General features: G+C 44.8%; 1 protein-coding gene across 5 annotated transcripts in view; it reads right to left on the reverse strand.

The window, feature by feature from the left end:
• Window positions 1-23,340, reverse strand: part of GRIN2B (glutamate ionotropic receptor NMDA type subunit 2B) — a 456,390-nt gene that overhangs the window by 96,408 nt on the left and 336,642 nt on the right. For all 5 annotated transcript variants that reach the window (XM_056115816.1, XM_056115817.1, XM_056115829.1 and 2 more), the window contains one exon: window positions 14,665-14,779. In XM_056115816.1, the coding sequence (XP_055971791.1) occupies window positions 14,665-14,779 (115 nt within the window). The remainder of the gene's footprint in view (window positions 1-14,664; window positions 14,780-23,340) is intronic.

A 23,340-nucleotide genomic window follows, 5' to 3' on the forward strand; every position in this document is an offset into this window, starting at 1 on the left:
ACCTACCTTAGTAGGGGCCGAGGAGATATTTGCGGAGTGAACAAACCGGGACAAGGAAATGCATTGTCTTTTAGAGAGAGGAAAACAAGTCTGGACTCATTTTTTTCCCTTGATGGGCTTTGCGCTCTGTCCTTCACTTTATGGAGGGATAAAGATTCCATTTTATTTCAAAGTTAATAGCTGGAAAGTGAAATGAGAGAACAATGATAATGGTGGAGGGCGGTCTGAACCACCCATTAAACGGACTCTTCCGCTTGCGAAAAGACACGCCTGGGAAAGATTAGCCCTGGCTTTTCGAGGTCACATCAGATTACCGGCCTCATCCCTAAGACTCTGGACCTGCACCTGAGAATCTGCATTTTCAAGTCGATTCCTAGAGATTTCTGGTGGCCCAGGGTCCACATTTTGAGAAGCTCTGGTGTGAGCCAAGAATCACCCTTTGAATTCTTTCCCCCTTTCTTTATGGTCCCCTTGAAGCTGGCACCTGGGACTTGATTATATTTGATTAATCTTGTTGTTATTGTTTTGGGGTTATAGCTGGTAGTGCTCAGGGATTACTCCTGGCTCTGTGCTCAGGGTTAATCCTGGTGGTGCTCAGGGGCTGGTACGCAAAACTGGGGATGGAACCAGGGTCGGCCACACTCCTATACTATCTCTCAGCTTCCACCTGGGATTTTAAAGTCCTCTGTCTTGCAGACTGAGCCTTTCAAAGCTGTGGTTAATCTACCAGCTGGAAAGTAAGGAGGCCACAAACGGGAAGGCTGAGAAGCAACCACAAAGTGGTGAGGGGCAGCAGCGAAGAGCCAAGTTCATGAATCAGAGGGCACAGGGCAGGGTCACCCCGCAGGGTTTACTGAAATGGCAGGCTGGCACCTCATGGTTACTGCAGAGTCCCTGATGTGCTAAATCTGAGAAGGTTTTCCATGTACCTTCCCAGTGATGGGTTCAGAATGGACTGCTGTGCTGTGTCACTGTGTCACAGGCTTAGCTTGTATTTACATCAAGAAAACTCTAGTTGCAAAATCCCAGTGTAAACGAAATCCTTTAGGAATAAAGGGAGGGGAGGGAAATTTGTTCACTGCTAACTCATCAGCAAGCATGGCAAAGACTCCATTTGCTGTTTTCATTTTAGTGACTAAGACCAAAATCCAAATCTCTCTCTCTCTCTCTCTCTCTCTCTCTCTCACTCACTCTCTCTCTCTCTTTTTGGATCCTCAAAACCGCATGACCCAGTATGCCTCTGGTTGCCCCTGATCCTGCTGGTCTCCAGAAGCATCACATGACTAGACATGAGCATTAAATCCCCCTGGTTGAACACCAATGGGATTGACCCCAGGGACTCTGAACATTGGGTGGGAGGCTCTCTCCCTTTCAACAACTTTTCCCCACACATGGAAATTATGTGAGTCTTAAGCTAACAGTGTAAGGTAAATACTATTCTCCACATTTTAGCAACAAGAACAAGGCGCACAAAGGTGGAACCATTTCTGTTTCCACGTCACTGCTGAAGTCTCCATCACAGGATGTTGTTTGGCTTTTGGACATCTCAGGACAAATGCAATGAAGCAAGGTGGGGGGGAGGGCACTTGTGAGATGGGACCAGAAACCAAGGCACATGGCACAATAACGCCGAAGGTACAGGAGACATAGCTGGCATGGGGCTAAATGCAGGAGGAAATGAGCAGAGAGCACAGGGCAAGGGCTGGGACCAAACACCAGGGAGCGGACGGGAGGACTCCCAACTTCCTGGGAAGCATCAGCCAAAATTATCCATTCAGGTACCACTTAGACCGTCTTTATCACTTCTACGCTATTTTATTTTACTATAGGAAATAACTTTCCTTTTAGTTAAAAAAATTCATCTTTCCAGCAATGACTGTCCATATATGACAAAGATAGGACTCCACAAATAAATAGACGCTCATTTAAATAAAAAGCATCACCCTTTTTCACTGAGTTCTCATAGCACACTGAATAAGACCCCCCAACTCTTCTCAAAGGTCGGGAAGGGGGGGACATGCAGGGATCCCAGGTCAGGCTCCTGTCCCTTCACTTCGGTGCTTCCTTTCTGTCTCCTACATCTGCGTTTCTCTTAATGAAACTTCCCCATGCAGTTCTCAATTGAATCCACAAACTTCTGTCTTGGAGCCAGCTGAGCTCATAAAAAATCGGGTGCACTGTGTTTTATGTAAAGCAAAGTTAAAATGTCATGTCACTCTCCCACGAAGCCCAGAGAACTGTTTTGTAGGTCAGTTATTTTCGCTTTGCCTTGGTGTCACGGTGCCTTCAGCAGACGTCTGATCAATGGGGCTGCAGGCCACGGTGCTGCTCGCTGCGAGCCTGTGTTTCAGAAATGCTTTGAAGGCCAAAAACGGTTGGTTAGGAAAGACCCGCTGGGTGGTCGGGATAGGGCCAGCTGTTTCTGCGGGGAGTAGGGCCCAGCTGGAGAGAGGTCACAGCTGCAGAGACCTCTCAGTGGCCCAGGGATGGCATGCACGCACGGATGCCTGTGTGCTGCAGAGGGATACCCAGAAGCCTCTTGGTTACCGCTGCCTCTTCCTTGCCTCTCCTCCTCCCTCCTTCTTTTCAGTTTTGGTTAATCTCAGGAAAATGCCGCACTGAACAGCCAGTTTACTGCTGCTCCCTGTCCCCTGAAGGGCCATTTCTTACCAGTGGGTGATAAAGCGCTTATAGGCCTGAGCTCACAGATTCTACAGTGTTCTCTGGCCCACACGACACCTGCCTGCTATTGACCCTCTGAGTCAGAGCTCTGGGTGTAGGCAAAGGCCACATGGATTTAATGGGGGCCAGAATTTACATCCATACCCACCTCGGAATGTGGTTCAGCCCAGTCAGTTCATCACGCTTAGCCTCGCTTGGCTTGTGCTTGTAACAAATGCTCTTTTATTTTCTTAAAAGGGGGAGGTTATTTTAATGACCATGAATTAAAGAGTTACAAAGCTATTCATTATTAAGATTCAGACCTACAATATTCCAACACCCATCTCTTCACCAGTGTCCGCTCCCCTCCATCATTGTTCTCAGTTTCCTACCCATCCTCCAACCTATCTCTATGGCATGCACTTCCCCAACACACACACACACACACACACACACACACACACACATACACACACACGCACCCACACACGCACGCATGCACGCACGCACGCACACACACACACACACACACAGTCCTAGTGTTCACTTCCCTAATTTACGCCCCCCACCCACTTCAATCCAGTGGCAAGTTTCCTATCATATAAGAAAAGTTTCTTCCGCCCCTCTCGGAGAGCCCAACAAGCTTCCAGGAGTATCTCGCCTGCATAGCAAAGTCTAGCAAGCTCCCTGTGATGTATTCAATATGCCAAACACAGTAACAGCACGTCTCATAATGTTACTGGGCCCGCTCGAGCAAATCGGTGAACAACGGGAGGACAGTGACAGTGACAGTGATAAGAAAAGTTTAAAGTGTACCTGGGAATAAAAACAAGATCATTTATGTTAAAACTTGTCACAGGTCACACTGGGAATCAGATATTTCATATGTTCAATCTACTCATGAGTACATCTTCCCAAGATGATCAGCCCAACATCTTTCCACCATCATCCCAGGTTAGGCTACTCTAGAAACTATATCTTTTCTAGCTCTTGGGAAGGACACACTTTCCCTTCCATGAGTCTAGGACAAGAATGTTGGCAACTCAGCACTTTAAATATCCACCTGGGACTCTGCCACAAGAGGTCATTCCTTTGCATCCTTCTCCCTTACTTGGGAGTGAAGAAAGAGAACCTTGGTAAGGTTTCCTGGGAACAGCCCTGAGGGTGTTCTTAGAAGTCATCCAACACAAAATCCTTGGGGAGGAGAAATGGAAAAGCATTTCCATGGGAAGTTTGGTATGAACAGGAAATGCTTCCACATCTCCAACCAGAAAACAGAGCAACCATGAATGGTCTTTCCCCTAAAGTCACTAAATTGCTCCCAAAGAGAGTGCCTTTTCCATAGAAGTAAGTGTGGTGTGTGTGAGTGTGAGTGAGTGTTTTGTGTGTGTGTGTGTGTGTGTGTGTGTGTGTGTGTGTGTGTGTGTGGCCTTTTCAGACTCATAGCTTCCCTCTCACAAGGTTGGTTCTGACTGGTTTTGCCTTTAAAAATTTAGGTTGTTGGTATGACAGGAAGGCCTGGAGGTCCTTTCTGGGGATCACAGCCCTCCTGGAACTGTCTTCCCAGAGGAAGAGGGAAAGAAAAGCAGCTGCAAGCTCATAGGCCTTGCTGTCTACCCCACCTTTCTCTCTTCATGACTCTCTTTCTCTCTCTCTTTCTCTCTCTCCACCCTCACACACATACATACTCACACACTTTCTTCCTTACTCTGATAAATGAAAATAGTCCTCAAACAATAAACTGAAGTAATTCTCTGAATAATAAAATCACCCTAAATAATCTGAGTTCTATGGATTCTATGGGAGATTTGATTGCTTTTTTAAAAAAAATTATTATTATTAACTGTTTATTTCAAAGACAATTTTCTTAATTGGCCTATACTTCCTTTCAGAGTTTCTAACTACCGACTGATTAGCCCAATTAATATGCCAAGGTCAGGACTTCTGTGTGTGTACAAGAATTACTTTTACCTTGGTTCCTGGCAGCTCTGAGACATCCTGTGTGGACTTGAACAAACCCCTTTAGCACAGGAGGAGAGACAAAACAGAACATGTCCTGGTGGTAGGTCATTTGAGAGGTCTCCTTGTAGAGGAAAGACATTCAGATATTACAGCTTAAATGTCACGCTTTAGATTTTCACTAAAATCAATAGGCTGCTGATAGATGCCCGAATCAGTTTGTTTGGTAGGGGGAAAGAATGCGTAAAGGTATGAAAAGATTAGTACCCTGACCTGGAAGGCTAATCAATCAGCCTGAGGCTTCCATTAGACTGTGGATATGTGAATTGCCCAGGTGCTGCCCCTAGTGGTGAAAAGGGGGTAATTACTCTCTTTCTTCCTGGGTAACTTGCAGCACAGAAACAGTACTTAGAAGAACACTGAGCAGGACCCTGCTGTTTCTTGGAACAGAGGTCTGAATTTTACTAGTCTCCAGTTCTTAAAACAATGGTCCCAGTAGGACAAGAAATGCAAACAGAAGTAGAGCACATGCCACCCCCATTTTCTGTATGCTGCGACTACCAAGAAATGTGCTGAAGTTTATATAGGTATATCTAATTATACCACATAAGTACATGCTTATACCAATACCACACTTCTAAACCAGCTTCATGTTCAAGGCCCCGACCCCTACTCCTGACCTCCCATAGATCTCTTCCTACTCAACACCTAATGATCACTTTCTTTCTTCCCCTGACAGCCATAAACACTGCAATCATGAGATCCACACTACAACAGATGAAATCATGTTGCCTGTTAAGGAGGCAGGCTGGGGTCGGGAGGGAACCTGGGGACATTGTTGGAGGGAATTTAACACTGGTGGTGGGATTGGTGCTACAATATTGTACTCCTGAAACTCAACTAGGAATAATTGTAAATCACAGTGACTTCATATTTAATTTTGTTTGTTGATTTTGGTTGTAATACTTAATGTTGTTTGTTTGAATGCACAGGAAGTGCTCAGGGCTTACTCCTGACTCTGTGCTCAAGGATCACTTTTGGTGGGCTTAGGGGACCATATGGGAAGCTAGGGATCAAACTTGGGTGGGTTGTGTGCAATGTAAATGCTCTACCTGCTGTATTATCACTCTGGTCCCTAATAAAACAAAAAAAAAATTAAAGAAATATTCTGATCCACAGAGTTAGAGGCCAGCACGGTTGATCAGAAGACCAAAAAGAAAAATCTTCTGCAGCTCTTTGCAGACCAGTAATCATAAAAGAAAGTCTGCCGTACCAACTGTCCAAGTGTCCACAGCTTGTTAGCAAATTAGTATAATTGAGCAAATCTCAAATAAAGCTGCCATTTTAATTTTCATTTGGATCTCAGCCTGCTGAGCATTTTCTCAAGTCTAAAGGCTGCTGTTTTTACTGTTCGAGAACTTTATGTTCAAAAAGGTGAACAAATCACGTTACCTTGGAAAGCAATTTATGGCATTGAAATTGCTCGATGAAAAGTTTGAAATGATGCTCATAGGACTATCAGTCTCCATTTAACACATATAAATGTCTCAGAATGAGGGTCTAGGTTAAAGAAGGGTGATGGATCATTACAATGATATATTAGACAGTTATTAAGTTTCATTCCTTGGGGTAATATTAATAATATATGAACATGCCCTTAAAAAGTAGATCACAAACTGTATACATCATGTTCCAATTCTACTGTATATCACACTTTGCACTGTGTTAGAACACACACCATATTTACAATATGTGTAAAAAATAAAGAACCAAAAAGAAATAAAACAAATGTCAATATTCTTTGTGTGTATGTGTATAGGTTCATTTTATTTTATTCCCCCAAATCTCTATTAGACAATGAACTGATACCTTCTACAATAAAAAAAATCATCAATATCATTTTAACCTAGTTGCAAACACACTGAGTCCTCTAACCTTGGTACCACCCACCTCTCCGATACCACAACTAGAAAGATACTATAATCTAGTAATTAGAAGAACAGCTGAGCAGACACAGTAGGCAACCACAGATAACTGCCATGAAATAAAAATCTCAGTAAAAATTTTAACAAGATGGATAAAAGCTGTTCTTTGGCTTTGGGAACAGTTTGTCTTTCTCATGTTTCCCAGAGCCAAGGTTAAGCTAGTCCTGGGATCACCAGCTCTGCTTTCTCTCCTCATCATCATGTACAGGTTTCAAAAAGAAAATCAAGATTATCTTGTTTCTTCATCCTTCACATTTGGTTGCTATGAATGAACACCCGAAGACAACCCGTCCTTCTGAAACGATGTCAAGTCCCCAATACCTCAGCTCTTCTCCTTGAATTTTTATTTCACAAATGTGCATGGGGTGTCAGTTTGACACTGCGGACTGAAACGGATGGTGGTATCTAGACTTCTTCCCAAGAATGGCCCAGGATCTCTTTCTAGGACCCCAGAAAACAATGTAGGCAAAGAGAGCAGGACATGGCTTTTAGAGTTCAATGAGAAGGAAATGGTTGGATGTGAATCACTTGACAACCCAAAATACATAATCCAGCCTTTCACACTGCAATCCATTGTTATTATGGCATTACACACACACACACACACACACACACACACTCAGGGATCATTCCTGGCAGTGCTCCAGTTTTTCACATTGCAATCCATTGATATTATGGCATTACACACTTACACACACACACACACACACACACACACACACACACACACACACATACACACTCAGGGATCATCCCTGGTGGTGTTTGGGGGGCCATATCGTGTCAGGGATTAAATTCAGGTCTACTACTTGCAAATCAAGAGCCCTACCGATTGTACTACTGCTCCAGCCCTTTCTCTTAGCAATGTATTCCTCAACCTTCAATTACAAGAAAACTGACAGTCTTTATTTGGTGGGTAATACTTGGCTCATAATGCTCATTAATTCTTCGGGGGGATGAGGGAAGAAAGAAGCTGAGGGATGGAAAAGGATAGAGGAAAGGAAGATTCCCTGGGAAAGAAGTGGAAGGACATGGGAGGGAGCAAAAAAGAGGGGTTGGAAAGAAGGGAAATATGGAAGAAAAACTCAAAGTCCTAGGATTCATACATTGCTGTTTGGACAAGACCATCCATTACAGAGAAATAAGAAAATACCCTGTTTTCCACATTTCCAAAATCATCTCTGGATGCTAACCATTCTGGTACTCAATAGTTCTCTCTATTAAGAAACTCTCCCTGTAGCTAATATAAATCCTCCCTGCTTGATCTTAAGCCCACTTACTCTGGTTCTGTCTCAGAGGAGCAAGTGAACAGCTGATCCCAACACTTGGTACAATCATTCTTCAGACATTTAAAGAGAGTAAGTCATCACCTCACTGCCTTTTCTTCTTCCCCACAACGACCCCAATTCCCACAGCCTTTCTCCATGGATCCTGCCTCCTAATCCCTTAATCCAATGATGCATATGAGTACTCAGTTCAAAGTCGGTAAAAATAGCATGTTGTCACATGGCGGCACCAGCAGATCCAGAACAAACTCTCCCGACATGAGGGGCTTCTATTTTGTCTCCTCAGATGCCCTCAGAAGAGTCTGGAGAGAGCCAGGATGAGCCGGAGCTGAAGCACCGTTTGTACAGGCGTATTTGGCCCATGATCAAGCACTGCCTGGCCTACATAGCCATGCCATGTAGCACCGGGCACAGACACGCCATGCAAACCAAACTACTGCAGTGCCTGTTTTCATGAGCCGCCGGTCAATCTACATGTGAAGAAATTGTGTGTGTGTGTGTGTGTGTGCGTGTGTGTCTGTGTGTGTGTGTGTTCATGAAGGGATGCAAAGGCCATTTCATCAGTCAACAGTTTTCAATGTGACCTGTGATAGCAGTAAATAATCTCCAATTTCCTCATTCTGGAATATGCTCATTCTTCCCTGTAAGTGCTAGTAGCAGAGAATACCCTCAGCTTGGATCCAGTGCTCCTGGATTCAAGAACTCCACAGTTTCCCTGTCTTCCTTATCCCCAGCTGCAGTGCCTAGTAAAACATCCTGTCTGAGCTGCTGGTGGTGCTGCCAGGTCTCTTGGAAAATCTCCTCCCAGCATCGTGGTTATGTTTCTCTCTCCCATGGAGCCATTACCATAGAGTGTGGACCAAGAGCTTTCACTTCTAGCACTTCTTTTCTGGAGGTTGGGGTTGGACTATCTCAGTTCAACAAGCCCAAGATGATAACCAGTCTTGGGAAGCCCCAGGAGTGATTCAAATAGAATGCTCTCATTGAAGGTAGAGCATTTTCTGGGTGGAAGCAGTAGAGAGGGTGTAGGTAAATTACCTATGCCTCCTGACTCTTTGGGAAAGGGACAATCAGAAATGCCAACCCCATGCATTCTCCTGTCATTCTGACCCAGACAGTCCCTTTAAGGTCTGCTTACATCGTCAGCCTGAAAACGCACCGTCATCGTTTCTTGAAGTCATCACTCAGAACACACCCTCACCGCATTTCATTTTTATTATCCCCATTTTAGGAAGGACTAAATGGAAGCAGAGAGCAGTAGCAACGAAGCAAATCATGAGCGGCTCTGATAAAGACAAGTTTGAATGCTTTCTGGAACTGCTTCTCTGTGCCAAACTATTTTTACTGCAAGTTTGTGCAGCTGTCTACCCTTTGAGAGAGACTCACTTCCCAATGAACCAACATGGCATACAGTGATTTCTTCTCTATCCCAGACCCTCTCCAACTTGCCATGACTGTTCTGCATACATGTCTCTGGGTGCATGTAGGAGAGGAACCCAAAGAGATCTTGGCTGGTCATAGTTCTGATCATAGTTCTGTGATCTATGATCTTCCAACCTCTACAATATCCAGCCCGCCCTCTTCATGATTACTTACATAAAACCCTACTAAAGTTTTCCAAAGCAGGTGCTGATATATATTTTTAAGGTTGAATAAATATATAAAACATGGATGTGCCAGGAGGACATGCCGAGAAAACACACAAGACAAATGGGATCGATGATTGCTCTGTAGAGGGATCTGAGGGAACCAGGGATGACAGATGACAAAAGGATTTTTATGATTAGTTCCTCTCAGTCTCATTGGACTTTTTGTCACGTGCAACTATTACATTAAAATATTAAGCAATGTGAGGGGCACCAACTGACATTTTTCCGAGCCTTGCCTGTATTTCAATGAGTCTGAAGTGCTGTTTTTGCTACCACATCTCTTTCATCATTGTAACAGCCTGATGTCAAACCCTATTTTACAAGAGGGAAACAATCTCAGGGAATGTCAGAGGCCTGGCTGGCCCTGCTGCTGTACAGCCACATTAATGCAGTTGTGCCTCGCCTTTTCCAGTTCCCAAAGCCACACTCGGTCCCATAGCCGACGCTGTTGCGACTTTCATCTCTCTGAAGGAACCACATGGATCAGACAGCAACTTGGAAACAACTTCTCACAACCCTTGGGAGTACTGGTAGACCCATCCCAGGGTTCACTCCCACACCCTCGTGAGTCTCAGGTGAAGCTGGGTGCTGAGAAGTGTGGTGGCTGCGCCACCTCCCCCAGAACAGCTCTTTGAGGTTCACCTTCCCCTCTAGTCAGGATGCTCGCTCCCCACTGGGGAGAGTTCTTGCTCTCACCCACTTCCTAGAGACTCACATTTAGGGACATGGGCGAATGTCTGGCAGACGTAAAATAGCAGGTTGATATCCTAAAAGTGTTACAAGTCCTGAGAGTCAGGGCTGGTTTCAAACGACTCTCTGGCATGGTCGTTTTAAGCACACAGCTCTGCTTAATAGGGAGGATTGTAGGAGTAAGTCCAGTCCCTGCACCCAGGAAGCTCCATGCTGGGGGTTTTGGAGGACAATTAGCAAATCAGCAGGCCAAGAAGCGATGCGGCAGGCACACAGGCATGGCAGAGACATAAAGTAAACTGTTCTGATGGCGTGACCGTGGCCACTTCAGCTCAGGTCCTCAGGGAAGGGCTTCTGAGGAGATGATATTTATCTAAATGACAAGAATGACAAATATGTCCCTAGGAGCTACTGTCCTGAAAAGCAAAGGCAGGTTTGTTTGGCGTGGTCCAGTTCTCGCTCCGTTTCTACTCCCAGCCACCCTTTACTGACAATGTGATGTTCTAACACCTGAAGGGAGGGATGGAAAGGGTCACTGAAATCTTCTTCATGCCATCATTTTAGGCCAGAGCAAAGAAAGACCCAGGAAGTGAATAACAACAACAGAAAGATCTGAAAACAGAGTGAGTGGTTGGCATAGAAGTTCCCATCAGTAACCGGAAGTGGAGCATTCCGGCTCTTAGCCCTGGTCTCTTCTACAAAAGTCCTTCCACGAATTGGATGCTTGTCCTGCTCTTCTCCCTCCACCCCTCTCTCCTCTCTCCAGGCTGCCTCCTGAGAAGCCCACAACAGATACTATCTCTCTTGGAGCAACCTTCTGGAGTGGTATCAGGCGTCTGGAGAGTTCAGAAGAGCAGGGGTGGGGGATGGGGAAGGATAGCTTTGTAGCCTATGGGCAACCACATCCCATCCCAGACATTTCCCAGAGCTGTGCCTGGTTCCTGGCATCCCTCTACTTCCACAAGTGAGTCCAGAGAAGGGCTTTGGGGAGCTTCCAGACTCTGGGAACTCAGAGATCATTCCTAAACACTCCTTTCTGATCAGCCATGTTGATAGGAAGCTGTTGGAATTTCTGATCCCAACTCCTCTGAAAATGCTTGACAAAATGAATCCTAGATTCTTAAAACTGTGGGCCATGATCTTCTAAGAGGTTGCATAACTTTAAAATATTTTATTTCATTCATTTATTTATGTTATTTATTTTTTGGTTTGGGGGTCACACTGATAGTGCTCAGGGATTACTTCTGGTTCTGTGCTCAAGGATCACTCCTGGTGGACTTGGGAACCATTTGGGGTCCTGGGAGTCAAAACTGGCTCAGCAGTATACAAAGCAAATGCCTTACCTATTGTACTATTGCTTGGCCCCAAAACATTTATTTAAAGAAAATTCTTTATGAATTCTTATTAAGTGATATTTGGTTTATATGCCTATTTCAGATGCCTAGATACTTGGGGTCATGTGAAAATTTCTGTGATAAAAGAGGTCACAAGTGAAACAATTCAGGGAGTTCTGCTCTAAATAACAAATTCACTTAGTACATTGAAATATGTTCTCTGGAGGCAGGGGTAGAACACATCCCTTGAATATGATTCCATTCATGCCACTGCAAGGTCCCCTCCAGTTCCTTCAGGTGTGCCTTAATCCATACCCGGCTCTAGCGCAACCACGTATGATCTCCAAATCAATAATCAATACAGAAAAAAAATGTAACCTATGGAATTCAACCTTAATGCATTTTCTCTTCCAAGCCCCAAACAGCTATTGTATCAAGTGCAAAAGTTTTTACTTGGATTCTTCGTGACAAGACTGAGCATTGTACAAGGATTCTCATTCATCCACAAACCAAGTCAACCACATTATACAACACATTCTTCCTGCCTCCTGTGGGGACGCACCATAGAGACCTAGCGCCTGCTCTCTGGAAACAGCATGCAAACGTCTCTAACTGCTGCAGATGTGGCAGATGTGGTCAGAGAGTCAGGGGCTGGGGGGAGAGAGAGAGAGAGAGAGAGAGAGAGAGAGAGAGAGAGAGAGAGAGAGAGGCTATATCCTGGTTAAAGGTAAGGAGGGGAGAGGGTAGCATTATTTTAACTAAGTTTGGAAGGAGAGTTAGCTATGGGTAACCATCATAGGAAAGGAGGCATCAGTGATGCCGAATGGGGCACATTCTCAGGACAGGGGGTGAGGCGTCTGGTAGCTTCAGGGGATACGGGACACAGAGGGAAAGAGAAGGCAGTCCTAGGGAGGTAGACCTGACCTTCCAAAGCAAGAAGAGATAAAGGTTGGCATGATCCGACATGTCATGATGCTCTGAGCAGTTCTTCAGCTGAGAAAGCACATCATTAGAACTGTGTCTGAAGAAGCTGGCTGCCAGGTCAAAGGTGGTCATTGGGGACAGGGCAGCCCAATTAAAAATCCATTGTCTACTTCCCAGATTACATAAAAAGTCAAGAATAAATCTAAGCACGAGGGTGGAAGCACACTGGATAAGAAGGGAAGGCTGGGGGCGGGAGAAATAGTATAGTGGGTAGGGCACTTGCCTTGCCTAAGGCCAACTGAGGTTTAATTCCATATAGTTCCCCGAATCTGCCAGGAGAGATTCCTGAGTGCAGAGCCAGGAGCAAGTCCTGAGCACTGCCAGGTGTGGGCCATTTGGAAAGGTCTCATTTTAGAAAGAGCAGACAGCCATGGACTTTGGCATCCAGCCTCAGGAAAATAAAGTCTACAGAAGTGACGGTCAGTGGTATTTAGAAGGACACTATCAAGCTGCTCCTGCCTGGAGAGAGGAAGCAGGAGCTGAATGCATCAAAGCGACCCTATTTGGACACCTGATTCACGGGTGAGACCTAAGCATTACAAAGTCCTCTCCCAGAGACACAGGGATGGTAGGTACAAGGATCTCAGAGAATGTCTTAATTATTTCTGAAGCAGAAGTAGAGCAGCTTTAGAGGTGAGAAACAAGGGCCACAGGAACAACCACATCTGCACAGCAGCTATCTCACTGGACAGCGGGGAAGGGCCTTCATGGAGGGCACCAGGCTTCAGACCAGGCTTAGAGCTTTCAGGGTATAAGGAGCTACATGACACATGGACCTTTTGGTTTGCAGGACAGGGCCCTGGCATCTCCCATCTCAGCCCCATGCCCCTTCCAGCCACACCAAGCCTCCAGGCCAGCATTCTCTGCAAGCAGGACAGTGAATTTTAAAAAGTTTTAGAGGAGGGATGTAGGGATATGGTTCAGGGGCACAGCATGTGCCTCTGAGGTGTGATCCCCATTGCTGCGAAATCATTTCTCTCCTGCCTCCATTCCTGCCTTCTCTTTCTGGAACTCTATAGCATGGTGTCCGCGCTCATGATAGCCTGTTCGGGAAAACTTTTCTCAGCCCACTGCTCCATGCAATCTTCAAACTCATCCAAAACCAGTATTAAATCAAACTGTTTCACAGAATATGATTTTAATGAACACAAGGACCTAGGGGATAAATGCTAGTTTCAACTGAATGAAATTTTCTTTGTCAGTGGACACTTCTGGGGTTTTAAATACTGATATGTTCTGGAACTCTCCAAGAACAGAAGGCACCTAGGCAGACCTTCCCCAACCTGATCCTCAGAACGACTGTGAGAAAAGCATCTCAGGGGTCAACGGCCTATGAGTCTACCTGGAGAATTCACCAGATGGACATATGCTCTGAGTGACACTCATATTTAAGGATCCAGGAATAATAATATTAATAAAAAGGCAATCACTACTGAGAGCTCACTAGGAGGCCAGGCACTCTTCTACTTCCTTTGCAGAGAGCACACCTAATCTTTGTCATATGCCTGTGATATTTGTTCTATCGTGGTCCTCATTCCCACGTTACACAGAGGATGCAGCGGCATGGCAGCACCTTGAGGTCTGACCAGATCAGTTCATGAGCAGGTGAGCAGGGATGTGGGGCCTGGCACTGGAGGGGCTGAAGGGGAACCCACGGAAATGAATTTCCAATAGCAGCCTTGCAGACATGGCCATTGAAAAGCAGACGGAGAATTCAGAATCCTGAATTCTGCCCATGAAGCTTCAATCACAGCAAATCAACCATTTCCTCTTGATCCCTGGGGTTCACAGACCTCCCCTGGGGTGCTGTTCAGGACACAGCTTCCAGATGGAACCATATCATTCATTTTCTCTGCAAACTATACATGTATATCCTTGCATAAAAACCAAGTCAGGAGCATTTAGCACCAGGACATATACACAGCCTGCATGCATCAAGAAAGAATGCCCCTTTCCACCAAGGTGCAGGGAAATGCAGATGCCCACTGGAGAGATTGTCTCTCCCCTGTTCTCAAAGTACCGATCTATAGCATGCCTACTTGGAGACCCAAACCAAGAAACCACTTTTCCTTTCAAGCATTGAAATGACATGAGAATTGTCAAAGGCATGTCCTACCCGCTCCCACTTCCTCTCCTTGTTGAGGAGGATGATCACCAGCTTTGGGTGCATCTGGTAGCCGTCTTCACTGAAGGACAGGTTCCTCCCCTCAAACGTGACATTGATCAGATACCTGCAAAGATCAAAGAAGAGGAAAGTTACCGCCATGAAGAAGGTCTGCCAAGAGCAGGAGAGTGAGGCACACAGACAGGTGAGTGTAGACAGACAGACAAACATCGAGACAAACATCCTGATGATACCTGATACCTTCCATCTCCTGTCTGACTGGACCCTCAGAGTTTCAATGTTCACAGATGGGGATGCATATAAAATTGATAGAATCGTTCACAATGCAGGTGCTAGGTTTGGGTCGATCTGACACTTATGACTGAGCAAATTTGCTAGACTTTGGACATTAGTTTTCCATAACAGGGGTCGGGGGGGAGGGAGATAGAGAAAAGCGGAAGAATAATCAAGAAAACTCCTTTATCAGGCTCAAGAGTCAATAAGGAAATATCCCATGGAACTGGTACATAGTAAACTCTCAGTAAGCATTAACAGTTATTATTCAAAAGAGAAGGTAGATTCAAGGAAGGAGGTGGTGGAGATCAGGAAAGAAGACAGGAAGGGACCCAGGAACCTTTTGACTGAGGGCAATGTGTGGAGCTGAATCTCTCCTCTTTGGACAAGATGCACAAGCTTTGGCATCTTTGCTAGGATCGCAGAGCAGACAGAGAAGAGCTCTGAACTGAGACCAGCAGGCAGGCCTCGAGGACCCGGGGCTGACACACCATGAACTGTGGTCAGAAACAGCCAAGGTGTGGGTCAGAGGGAGGACCCCTGCGCAGAGCGATCCATGCACAAGGGCATGCATGAGCAGAAACACTGGGCATAAGTAGGATCAGACCGATGACACTGGCTTTCTTCTCAATACCTGTCCCCCCAATTCACCCCATTCCCCCTGCCGTCTGCTCCAAGCTGCCAGAGCTCTCTCGTTGGAAATTCCCACCGGCATGCTCATTACAACTGCATTAGTGCAACTGTGCTGCTGGTAATTAATGTCCCTTTACCATAATGGCCCTAGGAGTCGATAATGATTAGCTCCGCATCCACATGACGTGCTGCGCCGGAGCCTGGAGCCTGGTTCTGCTGAAAAGAGCCAAAGGGATATGTGGGCAATGCCAAGAGCGGGAGCGGAAGGCCTGGAAGGTGCGACCTGCTGGCTTCCTGGTACTCTGAGGGAGAGAAGGATGTGTCTGCAGGCAGTTTGGCACAGGTTCCCATTCACTGAAGCAGCCAGACCCTTTCTGGTCCTTCCCATGAGCTTTCGGATAAGTCATGCAGTTGCTTGGATAGGCATCCCGCAGCCTTTATAAAGATGTCTGAACCTTCACCAAGTTGCCTTTGTCACTTGTAGTGCTGCCTGGGCCCATTTAAATCGGCCATACACTGGTGACATGTAGTTCCCCCAAAGTAACCCTCAAAAACTAGAGATCCCTAGAACCTCTAAATTGAAGGACATTCCCAATGAGCCAGTGACCAAGCTGGGTGTCTCACTTCTACGAGAGAGCAGCAGTAGGTTCTTCAGCCCTTTCTGATTGCCCCCAGGCAGAGCGTTTATCACTGTGTCCCCAGCCTTGGGATGGCCATCTCACTCCCCAGGGCAGTTTGTGTCTACCGAGAGCTGCAGTCGGTAGCTCTGTGGGCCTGGATCTAGACAGACATGGTCTAATCTAAGCCTCCACATAGGAGAGCTCTGCCACAAATTAGACCATTTATCATGTATCTCTTCGAAACTCCATTTTAATCTTGGAAGAAACCTTAAGCTCATTTAACTTGATAGATAAGGGAGCTGAAGCACAAAGAGGTCAAATTATTTGTCCAATGTCCCATAGCTAATTTGGAGCAGAAATAACATTTCAAGCCACATTTCCCATCCCATGTTCTCTCTCTCCCACACCATCCCACTTCTCAAAAGCTTGTCAGGATGAACAAACCAGTTCATGTTATCGTATATCAAAGCTTTGTCCCCACTCCCCCTTGATCCTAACTCCATATCATTGGCTTCACTATAAACACTTCCAGAAAGGAAAAGTAATAACATTTCTAATTCAACTCAGACTCCCTCCTCATGGCCTCTTCCATCTCTGCACGTCTCTCCCTTGCTAGCTGTGGGGTGGTATGGGTAACACACCAGAAAATAATATTCAGGTCCCCTAAATAACAACTTCCAAACTCCAACCGAAGTGCCAGACAACTTATTCTTGGGAATACAACCACAAAAGTGTACAGTAAAATGTTTTAAACCAACAAACCTGCATTTAAGCATTCAACATAACTACTAGGGGAAAAAAACATTCTTACTCCAACAGTACTGTGTTCCTTCAAAGAAAGGTAAAGGTAAAGGTAAAGGCCCTCCCGTTGATCGTCGATTTGCTCGAGCGGGCCCAGTAACGTCTCCATTGGAGACCTTGTTGTTACTGTGTCTGGCATATCGAATACTCTCGGTAGCTTGCCGGGCCCTCCGAGAGGGGCGGAGGAATCGAACTCAGGTCGGCCATGTTGGCCGCTTGTAAGGCAAACGCCCTACCCGCTGTGCTATCGCTCCAGACCCATTTCAAAGAAATGAATTTCTGAAAATCTCCATTTGGAGAAAATTTGTGAAACATGCAAGAAAGTTTGTAAGAAAGAAAATGAGTGAAGGGGAAGGAGGAAGAAAGAAAGAAGGATCGAAAAATGTCTGAAGGAAAGGAGTGTTCTCAAACAAAGAGTAAGAGAGACGAGCAAAGACAGAGAAGAAGGGAAGGACGTAGCACAAAAAAAAGGGAAGGAAATAATGAATGAACTGCCTCAAGCACCCTCCTTTTCATCAGACAAAACTGAATAATTTTGACATGGCCAATAACACTGCGGAAGTGTCCATTTCAGGAGACAGTTATAAAAGAGACGCTCCAACAATGGTTTCGGTAGGCAGCAGTATGAGGAATGAACACAAAGATGCTAGAGACGAGCCCTTTGAAGGGTTCAGCATGGAGTTGAGTTCATACTCCAAGAAATTCCAACTTTCAGAAAATAAACCACTTTCATGGCTAATAAAACTGCTCTATAAATTTCTCTAGTTATTCCTGCTCTGGACTCTTCTGATTTTCCCTATAAATTTTTCTCCTTCTGGAATGTTTGCCTTCTCCCAGCTCTACAGGTTCATTTTCTTCTAACCAGGCACTTCACACATATTTTACAGGCATCAAAAAAGAGTAATAAAATTTTATGACAATCTGCAAACTATTCTTCTCCAAAGTATCCTTTAATCATTCAGATCCTTAGCAATATACAGATTAATCATTCACATTGTGTTTCTCAGAGCCATTCTTCATGAGTGCCAACACTTAGTTTTCAGTGATGTGCTGAAAGATACACCGTGCTTTGAACTAGGACATGCTTTCTGGGCAGAGAGAGAAAACAGGAGCTAAGGGACTTGCCTTCCATGAGATTAATCCCAGTTCAATCTCGGCACTGCATGGTCCTCAGAACAAGGCTGGGAGTGAGAAGCAAGCACAAAGCTAGGAGTCACCCCTGAGCACTGCTGGGTATGACCACATGCTTCCACCCACCTACCCCAAATGATACCCTTTCAACAACAAAACAAAATGATCTATTCATCATTAAAGTGTGCACACATCATGGGGTATATAGTCTCTTATAGGCATGTTTTCTTGGCACCCAAGTCTCAATTTCCCCTCTGTAGAATGGACACAACACTTTATCTCCAGGTCATCAGATAAGGTGGTTGTGAATATCAAATGAAAAAGCACATGGAAAAATAATCTACAACATGCTACAGAAGTGAGTCAAGGGATTGACTATGAAAATGGATAAAAACTGCACTTTTGCCAGTGATTCTGAGGTAGAATAATTCAGTTCTTGTGTTTTCATGCTCTGCACTTGAAATTCATACTCATAGGTACCAATGTTACCATAGCAAAATTTATTTTAAAAATCTTTGCATAAATTGAAGGTTATGTAAAAGAAAGGCTCACGAAGAGGATATATTCTGTGGGAAAGAGATATACAATTTGAGTTTCCAAAGGCCAGGGCTAGCATCATTTCGCATGTCAGTGAGTGAAAATGTAAGGCCTATATTTTAATAAGATCCACCATCAGGGAACTCACCGAGGCTGGAGACTGCGCTCAACACGCAAAGGATGAACTAGGTCAAATGATCCTATTAATCATGTCAACCCTCCATAAGAGCAGAGAATAGCCACGTGCCTTTGGATACCGCTGCATGTTGCACACTTTGGAGATTAAAATCGCAGGAAAGGATGAAACTACCGCTGAGATCACAAGATACCATGGATTCTCTGTCTTTCTCTATATATATGGTTCTCAAGTCTGTGACCAGAAAATGAAGCTTCAAGTGGTTACCAAGATTCTGTGCTTCTGGAAGGCCCACCAAGGTGTATTATATTAAAAAAAAATAAGAAGAAGAAAAGAAAAAAAAATTGTTTCTGGGATGCAGATATTCCCATAATAAACCAAAACTGCAAAGCTCACAAAGTGCTAGTATCACCAACAATCCCAGATTCTAAACCTGGAAGAAAATGTGAAACTATCCAGTGGTAATTCTCATTAAAAAAGGAAACAGGTGTGAAATGCTAATGAACCTTGCCTCTTTGATGAACCTTGCCTCTTTGGGGCTGGTGTTCAAATCTTCTGAAATTTTCCTTCGCTGGAGCAATCATCCCCTGGAGAGAAAGGAGTCTGCAGGGCCCCGGAGGTACCTTTGCTGTCCACTCCCTGCCCATCCTCCCCCACACTCCCACATGCAAAACCATCCCCAGATGCAGAAATGCATCTCCATCTCATTGCCAGCTTTATTTCTGTGAAGGAACCTCAGTGTCCCAGTTGACTCAGAGCTAGCACATTTGTCAAATGCCTAGGGGGTCATGGGTCAGGGCAAGGCAAAGCCCTGTACCTCTGACGAGGACCTGGCCACTCAGAATTCACCCAGCACGAACCACATCCTTGGTGAAAGTAGTGATGTAGCAGCTTGCCCTGGGTAGGGGTGTTTGCCAACTCTTCCAGAATGTTCCCAGCAAAACCCTAACCCCACAATACTCACAATCCCCTCTAGTTTTACAGGGTCCTATGTTTTGAGAAACCCAGGTCTAAAGGAATAGCCCAGGGCGTAAAATGCCTGCCTTGCAAGCATGTGGCCATGATCTCAAGCCCCTGGTGTCCGACTTGCATTGAGCACAATCCAACCAGCTCCCCTCTCTATAATCTCCAGTGGTACCCGCAACATCCAACTGCATTGTACACCAGATGGGAGATGTGTGTGAGCACCAAAACCTGGGGTGCAATCTTCTGCAAATGCAAGTAAAATGATGTGTGAGCACCACGCCTGGACTTGGAACATTCTGGCAGGCACATGGTAAGGACTCATGGCAAGGAACACAGCACCCCCCAGCAAGCAACACAAATATCATCTTGTGTCAGAGTGCACCCCTTACTGGGCACATGAGCAAGCACTGCAACTACAGTTGAGGGAGCATCAGAATCTAATTGAGGTATGATATTTCATGAGCAGTGTGTCCAGGCATGTATGCAACCCCCAATCATCAAAAGAACAGCAAGAACAATGAAGGGAAGAGCAATAGGAGAATAAAACAATTTAAATAGATGTGGCCCAGTTAATGTCCGCTAAAGTGGAAATGAGAGAAAAGTCTCTCATCCCATTCTAATCCTTTCATTTTCAGGTGAAGCAGATCAAGCCCAGAGGGCTATGTGGATTTCTCCAAACCAGGCAGGGCTAGAGATAGCATCTGGGGGTCACCAGCTTCCACCCCGCTTCACTGCTGCTTTCACTTACCACCATGCCTCAAAAAATAGGACCATTCTTCATTCACAGTGATTAAGAGCAGAGTAACAAGAGGCATGAAATCTTCACCTCCGGCTTATAGTTTTCTAGTTCTGAAAAGCTGTGACTCCCTGGCTGTCTATGCTGTGTTGCTTACTTTCTAAAGTCAATGTTCCCTCAGCTATAAAACAGAACAGCTCAAACACTTCACCTATGTTTCATACTGTAATCACTATGGATGCTCCATGGACGCTATGCATCTCTTTGGTGCACCTTAATCAACACCACGACTAAATTAAATTCTAGGATTCAAGTGGCAAAAGTCAGAAGTCTTTTGACAAGTTTTATTTTTCTTTCTCATTCCCTCTTTCTCTGTCTCTATCATCTCTCTCTCTCTCTCTATATATATATGTATATATATACATATATGTATATATTCTTTCTCTGGAAATTAAGGAAACACTTCCTCGGGATTAAAACTAATAAACTTTAAAGCCTTTAAAAGCTATTTAACAGTGAAGAGCGAGCACAAAATTAAGGTGCTTGCCTTGTATGTGGCCAACCCTAGTTCGATCTCTGGTACCATAAATGGTCAACCAAGTGCCTTCAAGAGTGACTCTTAAGCCGCAGCACCAGGAGTTAAGCCATGGGCACCACTGGGTGTGGCCCTTAAATAAATAAATAAAGTAAAATAATAAAATAAATAAAGCCATTTAATACAAGCCTTTTTTCAAGAAATAGTATGGGTTGGGGTGGGGCTGAGGAGGTAGAAGTCAAAGATATTTAAAACTTAGATGCTCACTTTCATGGTTTGGTAAACTAAACAGAAATGCCTGAAATTGTCTCATACTCAGAGCTGGCCACTCCAGACAATGTAGTCAGCGTGGCAGGTCATGACCAGAAATAATTTCATTAAGGCTGCCAAGGAACTCTTGTGTAGTCAAGTTCAGAAGCCACGTGTCTTTGGTAAGATCCCTACATTGTAGTGGATATCCTGGATAATGCCACTCTAGCACTGTAGCACTGTCCTCTCGTTGTTCATCGATTTGCATGAGTGGGCACCAGCAACGTCTCCGTTGTGAGACTTGTTGTTACTGTTTTTGACATATTGAATACTCCACGGGAAACTTGCCAGGCTCTACTGTGCAGGCGGGATATCTAGATAGCTTGCTGGGCTCTCTCAGAGGGATGGAGGAATCAAACCCCAGGTGGCTGCAGACAAGGCAAATGCCCTACCCGCTGTGCTATTGCTCCAACCCAATGTCACTCTAATAATGTAGAAAGAAAATGAGAGAAGAAATGAAGTGGACACCAAAGAAAGTTCACTAATTTCAGGACATGACCACTGTGTCTATTATGATTCCCCACCAGCAGCAGATAAGATGACAGGGGGTATAGTCAGATGACCTCCATGGAAATCCTATGTCTTCCTTGTGTGACAATATTTTCCAGGCATTTAATTATTTTGTTCTTGCCAACAATGGTTTTTCTCAAGGAAAAGGACTTAAAGAAGTCTGAAAAGTTTCCTTTGACATAGAATGTCACCTAGAAAAATAGCAACCATGCTGTTGAACAAAATAGTTAGGAAAAAGCAGTTTCCTATGCTGTCCACAGATGTCCTTTTCTCTTCTTTCTGTATAATGATACCTAGTGGAAAACCTCGGGGGAAAAAACTAATTTAAAGAGCAGATTGTAATAATAATTTATAATTACTTAAGAAGGGCTAAAAATAGGTTTGTCTTCAAGTGGATGAAACATTTTCTCTGAAATGATGTTTATACCATTAATTTCTTTTGCAAACCACTCTTCACAAATCATAAAAGGTTCAAGTTGGGGCTAGTCCACATCCTACTTATTTAAATTCTAAATCTGTGGTGTTAAATGAATAAGTTATTAAAATATCTTGACGACTTACTGGTAGAAATTGAATATCTCTCTCTCCTGCTGGCAATGAGGACTGTGCTCTAGCCCCATCGCAGTGTGGGGTGACATGCACTGATTTAAGGGGTAAATGGCCACGTGTCCACTTCACCAGCAATTTCAATGAAAAAAGGGCTTTTGAACCCCTCATCCTAATCAAGACAAACTTCTGAGAACAATTGCCTGGATCTTCCTCAGGACTGAAGGCTATGATTTAACTTGATCTGAGGTAAAAGAAGGCAGAGCGGTTATATGTAGACTCTTCTGTTTACCTATGAGATTGTGGAGGATATGCCCCTTCCTCCGGGAAGATGTTCAATCCGGAGATTCTGGGTGACTCTGCTGTCAGCTCTGAGAGTCCCCTCCCTTCCTATCTATACCCTTTCAGCAAAAGGGTAAGGAGGCACAATGTTCAAGCCAAAGCCAAGAAGTAATTCACTGGACTTCCAGATGTGTCCATTGGGGTCACACCAGGAGTTATTCTCATTGGTAAGACTTTCTCTCTTGAGTGTATGAAACAGCTCCACTATGACACCATAGCTTGGTATTGAGAAGAGGGAGAACATGAGAGAAACAGAGTGAGTTCAGCAAAGAGGAAAGGAAACTAGTTCTTGAAACATACACACACACACGCACACACACACACACACACATACACACACACACACACACCAACATGCAACATGCCCTATAACATGCTGTGAAGAGCAAAGATGCAGCTGTTCTCTCTTCAAGTTCTGGCTTCCCCTTGTGTACACATGATCTTACACATTCTGGACTTACTCTGCCTGGCTTGCTCGCCATAAAGAATGTGGTGACAGTAGTACCAGTATCAGCCTCCCAGGACAAGAGAGAAGACCGAAGAGCTGAAGTACAGTAAGGACTCAGATGTGCTGCTCTGTACACAGACCACA

The sequence above is a fragment of the Sorex fumeus genome, unplaced genomic scaffold, assembly GCF_029834395.1.
Source record: "Sorex fumeus unplaced genomic scaffold, SorFum_2.1 ptg000003l, whole genome shotgun sequence".
Taxonomy (NCBI): Eukaryota; Metazoa; Chordata; class Mammalia; order Eulipotyphla; family Soricidae; genus Sorex; species Sorex fumeus.